This window comes from Cryptotermes secundus, unplaced genomic scaffold, assembly GCF_002891405.2.
Source record: "Cryptotermes secundus unplaced genomic scaffold, Csec_1.0 scaffold4240, whole genome shotgun sequence".
NCBI lineage: Eukaryota > Metazoa > Arthropoda > Insecta > Blattodea > Kalotermitidae > Cryptotermes > Cryptotermes secundus.
This window is the reverse complement of record NW_019734404.1, coordinates 58189-71935: the sequence shown is the minus strand read 5'-3', so window position 1 is coordinate 71935 and position 13747 is coordinate 58189. Positions and strand designations below refer to the sequence as shown.

Below are 13747 nucleotides of genomic sequence, written 5' to 3'. Positions count from 1 at the left end.
TGTACAAAAATACTCACTCCTCCTTTCTCCAGTGTTTTCCTACAGTATCTAGCACCTAAATTATAATTTTCTAAGTGAAGATGTTCTAATTCCAGCTGTTTCATGTGATGTTCAGTAAGGCACAGTATGTGTGGAAGATTTGAATTCATGGAGCTTATTAGTTCATTTGTTTTGTTTCTCAGTCCTCTTATATTCTGATGGAATATTCTTAGTACTTTATTATTCATTGAATTTAGTAGACTGCAATTACCTTTTCCGATTTCTATTGGTTCACTTACATTATTGTCTGAAAGATTAGTTTCTTTTGCAATTTCTTTTACTTGATAAACTTTACTTGCACTCTTTATCCTAAAAAATGATTCTGAACACCCATGACAACTGGAATGTGTCTGCCTTTAATGCTCTCTGCAATGAGTCGCGTCAGCTTGTCCTTGCCTCGAGGATTAAGATGCAAACCATGGACAGTATGTTCGCTCCTCAATATTGAAGAGACATCAATCGCATCAATGTGGGCTGCGCCGACCTCCACAAGCGAACGCTCAAGCCGAAGATTAATCTCCCTTACACACCTGTTAATCCATGGCTTGTCATGTCGCCAGAGAAGACCAACAAACCTCACATTGGTGTGACTAGTACTTGAAACTCTTGATGAAAGAAGGATGCATCAAATATTTCTTGTTGATACCGGGAAACTATGCATATAAACAGTACCACACTGTCTTTTAAGATGAGTATAACATATCTTTTGCTTATCCCAGGGCAGAACCTTATTCACAGTATGATAATTATAACACAAAACAGAAAGTTGCTACTCAAGAAGAGACATGTACAGGAGCTGGTCAAAATAATGGAAACACTACAGATGCTGTACACATCTCTTTATTAATATTATGTTGGTGCAACTTTTGCCATCAGTACAGCCACATTCCTTCTTGGAATGGACTTTTACAAGTTCTGAAAACTCTCTTCAAAATGCTTTGGAGATGCTGGAGGTGGGAATCTGTTCCTGACTTCTAGTCTCCAAAACTGACCAGAGTGATTCAGTGATGTTAAAATCTGGTGATTATGCTGACTGGTAAAGATGCTGAAGGTCACCTTCATGCTCTTCAAACCATGACTGAGCAGTTCCAGCTGTGTGATTGGTCGCATTATTATCTTGAAAAAGTGCGTTGTTATTTGGAAATATCATCTGGATCATAGGATGCACCTGACTACCCAACCTGTCCACGTACTCCCTTGCAGTAAGACGGACATGAAAGGTACTACTGGGACCAACAGACTACTGTGCCATGATATTACTGCCTCAACCATCACAGAAACTCCCCCATGTTTTGCAGTTAGAAACAGGCATTTAGATTGTAGGCTTCATTGTTTGGTCACCAAACATAAACTCTTCATGATATAGGGAACAGCATGAAAGATGACCCATCTGACCGTATCATGTGCATGTTTCCAGTTGTCTGATGTATGGGTTTTATGGTTGTGACGGGATACCACCAGTTACAAACCTGAGCATTACTTTCAGTAACCAGAAGTTTAGCAGTTGCAGCTCTACCTTGGATGTTGGATCTGTGAAGCTCACATTGGGCAGTTTTTGTGGTAACAGGGTCTTCAAAATGAATATTTAGTTCTGTTGTCACCTGTGCTGCAGTAGTTCTGTGATTTTTCAAAACAGTCCTTCTCAGTGTATGATGATCTCTTCCTGTCACTGTTGATATTTGCCCATGGTTTCTCTTTGCTGATGTTATCTTCCCATGATTCATATATGCCAGCATAACCTTAGAAACTGTTGCTCTCGATATACCTAATAATGTAGCAGTTTTTGTCACTTGCACCAACTGAACGTGCATTAATAGTCTGTTCTCTTCCAAAATTGGACAGGTCTCACCATTTTCTGATTCTTTCACACAGAGTGTAAATAAATGGAAGAATAGGCCAGTCAGTGGCTGCCGTGCCAAGTGGACCCAGTTGGACTCCACCCCCTACTAAGTGAATTAAAAAAAATGGAAGAACGTTCAGTGTTGCCAACTGAAGTTCCTTCATTGTAGCCAACACAAACATATTCTACTCCTCAATTTCTTAGTGTTCTCATTATTTTGTCTTCCCCCCCCCCCCTCTAGATTTCTGGTGCAATATAATCTTCATTAAGCTCAAACTCAAGCATTCTGTGACTTAAGAAGACATGCGAAGCTGCACTGTCAGTCTTCTGACCTTGTCACTGCCATTGCATTCTATTTAACGCAGATTTTCCTTATGTCAGATATGACAAAGAGTAAGGTATTTATAGTAGACAGGTGGGGCACAACATGTTAGGTATTCACAATTTTGGAACATGTAAGGCAGCTACGTACACATATCATGAGGACGGAGGACAGAGTGAGGTCACATCAGTGCCGATGGGGTATCTTAAAAACATTCTGGGACAGTAAGCTAGCAAAAGCTTACTATAGTATGAATCACACAATGCAATGAACTGCATACATAATGTAAACAGCACACATTAACCACCGGCTCCTGACAGCATGAAAGACGAGAGGGAAATAGTAACATTATGATACTGACATGGTGAACCAGTGCAGCAAACAGTAGAAGAAATTTGATGAAGCCTATGTGTGGTCTACTGCAGCAACAAACATGAAGCTACTAGCAGCTTATAAGATTTTGTAGGATCACTATTTAAATATGAAATTGTGGATTTGGGATCAACTAATTATTAAATTAGGTTTTGCCTATTGTTATAAGACTTTATCACATGTATGGTTTCTATTCTGATTTTTATTCTTATTTTATTATACTGCAATTGTGTACGTTGTCACACATGCCTTTCCAGTAGAGGGATATTCATATTTACCATGTGTTGGTTGCATGTGAGAGGGCATAGGGTAGAAGTAGTTGATGTACAGTATGAATTGGATGACATCATATTGCCACGTGTATTAGTGACTATAGCTGGGGGTTGGATTGGCTAATAGATTAATTGACGACTTACAGGTTGTAATTAAAAATAACTATTGCACTTTTGCTGATTTCCACACTACAAATCACTCAACACTAAGTCTTCTCAGTCTAGTTCCACTAGTCTTTACTTAGTAACAACTCTCTGCAATGGCTATTCCTCTGTAATGTCTTCATTAGATGTTTCCTGGTAACGAATATTGGAAGTAGAGATTCTTCCACTTCTGTTGCCCACTGTTTAACACTCCACAATGAACCTTCAACTGCACTGCACTCACTTGCTGAACAGAACACAGTTGGTCGAGTCATATAGCCTTGGAGTGGACACAGAGAACACCGCCTGCATCACCTCTTCTATTGTTTTATGATGTCACCATGGACACATGCTGCAGGAATTACATAGTAGTGGCTATACACGCCACATATCATGATGCCTGCTTCATTGTTGCATGTGGGCATTACCTAGCAATGGCTAATGTTTACAGAGTCGCCTCTTAGTAATGGATCTGTATGCCATTTCACTTCCTCCTTAAGGCTATTCATTCCAAATAGCCTACAGGTGTGCTGCCATTTCTTCTCCTCTTAGGGCTGTGTTTGTGATGTCTGTGATCGGTCTCCCCTTCCTTCCCGTGGCTTGGTTTTCCACAGTGTTTGTTCTCCTACTGCTCTCTTATGAGCGGCTCCCTGAGAAGGTGTCAAGTCAGTCCAGGTGTATCACCATAATCCTGGTTTTTTTTTTTTAACTGGTGGGGACAAGACTTCCTTCCTGTGGCATGGTTATCTACAGTGTTTGTTCTCCTACTGCTCTCTTACGAGCGGCTCCCTGAGAAGGTGTCAAGTCAGTCCAGGTGTATCACCATCATCCTGGTTTTTTTTTTTTTTAACTGGTGGGGACAAGACTACCTAGAATGGCTGGTGCTCCCACATTCCCAGCTCTTACTCTGTGTGAAGTCACTGCTTCCATTTTGGAGTAGGCTGACCCCTCTTCAATATCCTGTCCCTCACTTTCCACATCCCGCTGGAAATCTCGACTGCTCACTTCACGATCTCCAGCCCTAGGGACTTCTTGTAGATCTCGTTGAATGCCCTCATGCTTCCTAGATGCAGCTGCTGCTTCAGGCCTCGGTTACTCATCCCATTCTTGCATTCCGGACCTTTCCAATGCCTCTTGTCATCTGTTTGTCCTTTCTGTGTCCCTGACAACTGCATCCCTTGTGCTGTGCCACTCCTACATGGCAGGTCATCCCTCTGTGGGTGGCAGCCAATTTCTTCCAGCACCTACCATTGCTTTGGGTCTGTTCCTTTGGCTTCCCATGGCACCCTGCAGCTAGATGCTGGCCCGTATGCTGTTTCTTCAGTGCTCGGCTAGTTTCCACTGCAGCAGCTTCCTCAGGGACTTCCCCATGGACCACTACAGACTTCATTTCCACTAAGGTTAGTTCCTTCACCTTTTCTAGACAGGCCTTCATTGCTTCTTGGCAGGCCAGGCATTCACACTGGCTCTCATCTGTTCATGATGGGCATTTAACTTGACCTTTATCTCCTCATGGTTAGCTTCTGTCTTGGCATGGTGGGCATCCATTTGGGAGACATGAGTACCTTTAAGGACCTCAGACTTCTCATTATTGGCCTCTAGCTTGGTTTTTCATCTTGGCCTGGTTGATTCTCATTTCTGTTTGGTTGGCATCCATCTTGGAGGCTAGAGAACCCATATGTGTTTCCATCCTTTCTTGCATGGCTTTCAGGAGTTCTGTCATTTGTTTCATTTTTATTTTAATATGGCAATATATTGATCAAGATCCAAAACGGTTTTCAATCTGATCCCACTTCTGACACTAGTTGTCACGTTTATTAATGACTATAGATGGGGTTTGGATTCCTTAATAGATTTATTGACCACTTACAGGTCGTAACTACAAATAACTATAACAGTATTGCCAGCTTCCACACTAAGTCTTCTCAGTCTTTTTCCTATAGTCTTTACTTGGTAACAGCTCTCCACAATGGCTATTCCTCTGCAATGTCTTCACTAGAAGTTTCCTGGTAACGAATCTCAGCCATGAAGATTCTTCCAATTCCGTTGCCTGCTGGTCAACACTCTACAGCTGAACCCTCAACAGCACTGCAGTCACTTGCTCAGCAGAACACAGTCGGTCAAATCATATAGCCTCAGAGCGGACCCACAGAGAACACCGCCTACATCACTTCTTCTGCTGTTGTGTGACATCACTGCACACACATATGCTGTGGGTGCTACATAGTAACGGCTGTATGCGTCACATATCGTGACACCTTCTCTATTGTTGCATGTGGGCATTACCTAGCAATAGCTGATGTTTACAGTCCCCTCTTAGCAATGGGTCTATAGGGCACAATATGTTTCGCTAGACACAGTCCTTCACCATTCAAAGTAGTGAACCCAGTGAAGCAAGATAATGTTTTACGTGGTATGCAGGCCAATGTACACCCATACTTCATTGTTAATACAAAACCTCTTCTGCTTGTCAAAACACGTGTGTATCACATAAAAGACACTGAACCATGTGTGGCTATGACAAGAATGTCATATTATGACCCATGGAACTCGCATCAGGTATCTCAAAAACATAAAGCATTAGAGTTAACTCTTGTTGCAAGGCAACCAGTCCATATACTGTAATGACCTTTGTCAGGTACCTACGGAATCCACAGAATGCTACTTTCATTGTACTGTTACCTGTGGTTCAGTTAATGAAGCAGTAGGGGACAACATAGAGACAGCAATAGTTTGGATGAGTGATGTGTTATGATATAATGCCTTGCAAGTTGGACAAGTGAGGTTTCCTCAGAAATGTGTTCACTGTGATTAATTTGCTCTTTATATTATACATCATATCGTCAGTTTCTGTTCTGATAGCTACAGGTCGCGTACGTATGTGCAACTTAAAATTGCTACTGTTTGTAACTCATATTTTTGGCTCATAAAATAAGAAGGGAACATTCTTTTCCAGTTAATTTTCTGGGATATAACTCTGTGCAATCCATTGAAAGTCAACCAACGTTGCTACCTGCTTAAATGCTTGATTTCTTGCTGGTTTATTCTGTGACCCTGAAGATGGAGGCTGCATGTTCCTTCAAAATGTCAGTTGATGTTCAGCAGACTACATGGTGTCATATCCCAGGAGACAGAACTCTTCATTAAACACAACTGTGATAGCCTCAGATCCTACATGGCGCTATATCCCTGGAGACAACTCTTTATAACCACCGCTGTGAGAGCCTCAGATCCTACATAGCGCTATATCCCAGAAGACAGAACTCTTCATTAAACACAGCTGTGAGAACCTCAGATCCTACATGGTGCTATATCCCAGGAGACAGAACTCTTCATTAAACACAGCTGTGAGAACCTCAGATCCTACACAGCGCTATATCCCAGGAGACAGAACTCTTCATTAACTCAGCTTGACTCTCTTTTGGCTTCATACAATCTGTTTAATATAGTTAATTTCCCCACAAGGATTGATAATAAGTCTTCTACTGCTATTGATGGTATATTCATTGATAAATATAAATTTTTTAACTATGTTATCATGCCAGGGGTAAATGGCCTATCTGACCACGATGCACAAGTACTGGTATTAAATAACTCAAAAGTTCACAATTCTAAATTTTGTAGGTATAATAAGCGACAGATAAATAAAACTAGTATTGAGAATTTTAAACTTAATTTAAGTTTTGAAACCTGGGAAGAAATTTTTTCAAATGAAGATGTAGATAAAATATTTAATGCTTTTCTTAATATTTATTTGAGAAATTTTAATAATTGTTTTCCTATCAAAAAATTATTTAGTAAATACAATAATAAGGCATGGTTAACAGCTGGTATTAGAATTTCATGCCAACATAAAAGAAATCTTTATATCTTAAGCAGGAACTCAAATAATCCTATACTTTATGCCTACTATAAAAAATATTGTGGAATACTGAGGGAAGTTATAAAAACTGCAAAAAAAATGCATTATAATAGACTGATTGCCAAATCTAATAATAAAACTAAGACTATGTGGAGTATGGTAAATAATGTAACTGGCAAATGTAAAAATATTCGTGATCCCCCACCACTAATTGTAGAGGGAATGGAATGTAAAGATAGTCAAAGTATAGCAACAGCTTTCAATTTATACTTTGATGCTACAACAATTAAGAAGCTAAATAATGTTAGTATTAACTTGGATCCAATATCAAGCAATGATAATTTTCGTCATTATTTATCCTCATTGCCTTTAGGACCCAGTAATAATATTTTATATGAACCTGTAACTTACAAAGAATTAAGTGATATTATTAAATCCCTTAAAAATAAAAGTTCCTATGGCTATGATGAAATATCGACGAAGATAATAAAATTAAGTATGTTATATATTATGTCCCCTCTTATTTACATATGTAATAGGTCCTTGGCCACAGGTACATTTCCCTCAAGGTTAAAATACTCACAAATACATCCGGTACACAAGAAAGGTGATGCGTCTGAAGTATCTAATTATAGACCAATTTCTGTGCTTACATCCTTTTCTAAAATATTTGAAAAGGTTATATATAATAGAGTGTATGCTCATGTAGTACTTAATAATATATTGCCTGCTGAGCAACATGGATTTAGGAAACATCTATCTACGGATACTGCTATTCTTAGTTTACTTAATAATATTATGCAGGCACTTAATGACAGAAAACTGGTCGGTGGTATTTTCTGTGACTTAACAAAGGCCTTTGATAGTGTGAACCATGATATTTTACTTGAGAAAATGGATTTCTATGGTATAAGAGGTATATTTCATAAATTGCTTACCTCATATTTAAGTGATAGATACCAACGAGTAGTAATTAAGGATAAACAAGCTATACAATATTTTTCTGAGTGGAAACAGATCAGATTGGGAGTACCACAGGGATCAATTCTTGGGCCATTATTTTTTTTATTATATATAAATGATTTGCCAGCAGCAGTAAATAATATGTCAAAACCCATCCTATTTGCAGATGACATTAGTCTAATAGTATCTACTTCAGATCCTAATCAGCTTAAAGAATGTTTTAATTTAGTTGTTGAGAAATTGATGAGATGGTTTCAGGCAAATTCCTTGACATTAAATTTTAATAAAACATATTGTATGTATTTTACAACGATAAGGAAACATATTGTAAACTCCCCTATAAAGTATTTACATTCTGACATTAATAGTACACAAGTTATGGACTTTCTGGGGGTGTCTTTGGATCCATCCTTATCTTGGCAAGGACATATATCTAAAACAATAAAGAAATTAAATTCTGCTTGCTTTGCCATTAGGTCTCTGAAATCGTTACTATCTATTAATGATCTAAAAATGATATATTTTGCCTATGCTCACTCTATAATTGTATATGGAATTGCCTTTTGGGGAAATGCCACTAATAGCAAGGATGTCTTCATAGTGCAAAAAAGAATTATAAGGAGTATTATGAATGTAAATTCTAGAGCCTCTTGCCGGGGATTTTTTAAATATTTAAACATATTGCCTTTTTATTCTCAATATATACTTTCGCTTTTGCTTCTGGTGGTGAAAAATATGCATTTGTTTGCACTAAATGCTGAAATACATGTCATAAATACACGACAAAGTACCAGCTTACACGTGCCATTGATAAATTTAGCCAAATATAAGAATAGTGTGTGTTGTACGGGTATTAAAATATTTAATAATCTGCCACATAATTTAAGAAAATTATCGAGTGATTATAAAAAATTTAAGTTAGCTATAAATAATTTTCTCTTAAATCAATCATTTTATTCAATAAATGAATACTTGGAGTGGTCAAAGGAAAGGAAATAGAATACAGGTAAATATTTGTTTTATTTAGATACACTTATGTGTATTAGTTTTTGTAGACTCTGTATAAATGTATGTATCCTTTTATTATTAATTGCTTATAATGTCCGTATTTTAATTATTATTGATTTATTATACTAAGCATTGACTAAGTTGTATTATTGCAACTGTTTTATTATAGTATATGTTACTATTTGGGACTGCTTCTACAACAGTGGTGATTGTGTCGCCTGTACGTTTTTCTTGAAGCAATAAAGATATATTATATTATTACAGCTGTGAGAACCGCAGATCCTACACAGTGCTATATCTCAGAAGATAGAACTCTTCATAACCACGGCTATGAGAACCTCAGATCCTACACAGCGCTATATCTCAGAAGACAGGACTCTTCATAACCACTGGTGTGAGAACCTCAGATCCTACATGGCGCTATATCTCAGAAGACAGGACTCTTCATAACCACTGCTGTGAGAACCTCAGTTCCTATACGGAGTTATATCCCAGAAGATAGAACTCTTCATTAAACACAGCTGTGAGAACCTCAGATCCTACACACTCTTCATTTAACACAGCTGTGAGAACCTCAGATCCTACACAGTGCTATATCTCAGAAGATAGAACTCTTCATAACCACGGCTATGAGAACCTCAGATCCTACACAGCGCTATATCTCAGAAGACAGGACTCTTCATAACCACTGGTGTGAGAACCTCAGATCCTACATGGCGCTATATCTCAGAAGACAGGACTCTTCATAACCACTGCTGTGAGAACCTCAGTTCCTATACGGAGTTATATCCCAGAAGATAGAACTCTTCATTAAACACAGCTGTGAGAACCTCAGATCCTACACACTCTTCATTTAACACAGCTGTGAGAACCTCAGATCCTACACAGTGCTATATCTCAGAAGATAGAACTCTTCATAACCACGGCTATGAGAACCTCAGATCCTACACAACGCTATATCTCAGAAGACAGGACTCTTCATAACCACTGCTGTGAGAACCTCAGTTCCTATACGGAGTTATATCCCAGAAGATAGAACTCTTCATTAAACACAGCTGTGAGAACCTCAGATCCTACACACTCTTCATTTAACACAGCTGTGAGAACCTCAGATCCTACACAGTGCTATATCTCAGAAGATAGAACTCTTCATAACCACGGCTATGAGAACCTCAGATCCTACACAACGCTATATCTCAGAAGACAGGACTCTTCATAACCACTGCTGTGAGAACCTCAGTTCCTATACGGAGTTATATCCCAGAAGATAGAACTCTTCATTAAACACAGCTGTGAGAACCTCAGATCCTACACACTCTTCATTTAACACAGCTGTGAGAACCTCAGATCCTACACAGTGCTATATCTCAGAAGATAGAACTCTTCATAACCACCACTGTGAGAACCTCAGATCCTACACAGCGCTATATCTCAGAAGAGAGGACTCTTCATAACCACCACTGTGAGAACCTCAGATCCTACATGGCGCTATATCTCAGAAGACAGGACTCTTCATAACAACCGCTGTGAGAACTTCAGATCCTACATGGCGCTATATCCCAGAAGGCAGAACTCTTCATAACCACTGCTGTGAGAACCTCAGATCTTACACAGCTCTGTATCTCAGAAGACAGAACTCTTCATAACCACCACTGTGAGAACCTCAGATCCTACACAGCGCTATATCCCAGAAGACAGAACTCTTGATAACCACTGCTGTGAGAGCCTCAGATCCTGCACGGCGCTATAGCCCAGAAGACAGAACTCTTCATAACCACCGCTGTGAGAGCCTCAGATCCTACAGAGTGCTATATCTCAGAAAACAGAACTCTTCATTAAACACAACTGTGAGAACCTCAGTACCTACACGGCGCTATATCTCAGAAGACAGAACTCTTCATAACCACCTCTGTGAGAGCCTCAGATCCTACACGGCGCTATGGCCCAGAAGGTAGAACTCTTCATAACCACCGCTGTGAGAACCTGAGATCCTACACAGCGCTATATCCCAGGAGACAGAACTCTTCATTAAACACAGCTGTGAGAACCTCAGTTCCTACACAGTGCTATATCTCAGAAGAGAACTCTTCATAAACACAGCTGTGAGAACCTCAGTTCCTACACGGCCCTATATCTCAGAAGACAGAACTCTTCATAACCACCGCTGTGAGAACCTCAGACCCTACATGGCCCTATATCTCAGAAGACAGAACTCTTCATAACCACCACTGTGAGAACCTCAGATCCTACACAGCGCTATATCCCAGAAGACAGAACTCTTGATAACCACTGCTGTGAGAGCCTCAGATCCTGCACGGCGCTATAGCCCAGAAGACAGAACTCTTCATAACCACCGCTGTGAGAACCTCAGATCCTACACAGCGCTATATCCCAGAAGACAGAACTCTTGATAACCACCGCTGTGAGAGCCTCAGATCCTACAGAGTGCTATATCTCAGAAAACAGAACTCTTCATTAAACACAACTGTGAGAACCTCAGTACCTACACGGCGCTATATCTCAGAAGACAGAACTCTTCATAACCACCTCTGTGAGAGCCTCAGATCCTACACGGCGCTATGGCCCAGAAGGTAGAACTCTTCATAACCACCGCTGTGAGAACCTCAGATCCTACATGGCGCTATATCTCAGAAGACAGAACTCTTCATAACCACCGCTGTGAGAGCCTCAGATCCTACACGGCGTTATAGCCCAGGAGACAGAACTCTTCATTAAACACAGCTGTGAGAACCTCAGTTCCTACACAGTGCTATATCTCAGAAGAGAACTCTTCATAAACACAGCTGTGAGAACCTCAGTTCCTACACGGCCCTATATCTCAGAAGACAGAACTCTTCATAACCACCGCTGTGAGAACCTCAGACCCTACATGGCCCTATATCTCAGAAGACAGAACTCTTCATAACCACCGCTGTGAGAACCTCAGACCCTACACAGCGCTATATCCCAGAAGACAGAACTCTTCATGACCACCGCTGTGAGAACCTCAGATCCTACACAGCGCTATATCCCAGAAGACAGAACTCTTGATTAAACACTGCTGTGAGAACCTCAGATCCTACCTTCTATTCCATTTTTCTGAAAACAAAATTCCTGGATGTAAGCTGTTTTTGCTGCTGCAACCCAATTTTATGTGTTATATTTCTCATAAATTCGGTAATCCAATGATTAGAATGTTACCAATATTCGAAGAAAATATCAAAAGCAAAATCTAAAATAATAGTTTCAGGATCAGATCCTGTTCATTCAGAAATAATAATAGATGATGAAGTTGTAGAACAAGTCTTAGAATTTCATTTCTTGGATTGCCAAATATCTAGGTGAAGGAGACATGTACAGTAACACGTGCTGAACATTTAGGATATTGAAAGGGAGAGCTAGAAAGGATAGCTAAATTAAATCATAGAATGTTATGGCAATGCCATTATTTTATAGCAGTGAAATTTGGACAGCGACAAAAAGAGACCAAGATCAGATACTGCCAGTGAAAATTAAATTCTTCAGAGCTGTTATGGGTCATTCATTCATGGACAAACAAGAAGCAAGGATATTAGAGAAGAACTGGAGAATTTGAATTTAAATGGTAAATTTAACAATATGAAAATCAGTGAGACTTACATATGGAACAAAATTGTATACCAAAACAGACATGGACATATCATTCTAGAGGAAGAAGTGCAGTTGGGAAACTAAGAAAGAGATGGCCTGAACCAATTTTGGAGTAAGAAGGGGTTTAAACCTTATCCATAATTCATAATGATGATGAACCATGCACCAACAGGCTGCGGGCCACTTATATAGTCAATCTGCTATGAGAACGGGTGTGTCATTATAGACTGTTACACCTGCAGTCACATCTGTCTGCTGACAATATTTTGTCTCTGATTTTGTGCCAGCACTTTCCTCTCTTCTTGTAGTCTTCCAGTACTTTTTGGAATGTCCTGTTTTGGTTGTCCTATAGGTTTCTATCATTTAAACTTTAAATCCTAATGCTCATCTTGGTATCTGTGGTCTGTCCATTCTGAATTTATGGCCAGACTGTTATATCAATTTCTTTCTAATTCTGTATAAAAATTTTGAATTCCAACTCCACCTTAAGAAATTTCATTTCTAATTCTATCCCTTATTGTTATCCCCACAGTACTTCTCAGAAGTTTCATAGCTAGTGCTTGGATGTTACTTTTATTTTTGTCTTTATAAGAGTCCATGTTTTGGTTTTATGTGTATGTATATTGGGATTGGTTTAACTGTGCTTCTTACATTGTTCTGCTTTGTATTGGGATCTCCCAGTTCTGAAATATTCCTTTTATAATTTGATAGAATTTAGAACAGTTTTGTATTCTGCTGACTTTATCAGTTTCCCCTCTGAGTTATTTTCATGCCCCAAGTAAATATGAGCATCCGTTTACTGTACTTAAATAATCTATTGAATGTGCTGTCCATATATGGAGCCTTGTAGCAATGTGATGGTGGTTGCTATGTTTAAAGAGGAAAAAAGTATATGTCTGAATCAAATCACTGTTGAATTGACCAGAGAAAATTATACTATGACTAATTTCATTTCAGTATGAGAAACTGATTGAAGATTTCAAAGTTGTCCACAAAGGTAGTGAGATGTTAAGGAACAGTGGCTATTCAACTTCAGAATTAAGATCTGACATAGACACGATGGAACGTGAGAAGGATATCGTTGTTAAAAGAATCGAGCGTATGCAGCAGAAGGTATGGAACAGAACTCCTAGCTTCATATCAGACAGTACATGTTTTTATTATAATTGAAGTTACAAAGTTTACACCTTGTATGTTTAGTATTTAACGTTAACATTACATCAATTTTTGTGATCTTAACCCTAGACATCTGATTCCTGTTGTAAAATTATTAATATAATTTGAACAGTTCTTGC

At 39.0% G+C, this 13747-nt stretch overlaps 1 protein-coding gene across 2 annotated transcripts in view; it reads left to right on the top strand.

The window, feature by feature from the left end:
• The window catches only part of LOC111868975 (intraflagellar transport protein 81 homolog), a 71372-nt gene that overhangs the window by 12980 nt on the left and 44645 nt on the right, over positions 1-13747 (top strand). For both annotated transcript variants that reach the window (XM_023860114.2, XM_033753253.1), the window contains one exon: positions 13410-13565. In XM_023860114.2, the coding sequence (XP_023715882.1) occupies positions 13410-13565 (156 nt within the window). The remainder of the gene's footprint in view (positions 1-13409; positions 13566-13747) is intronic.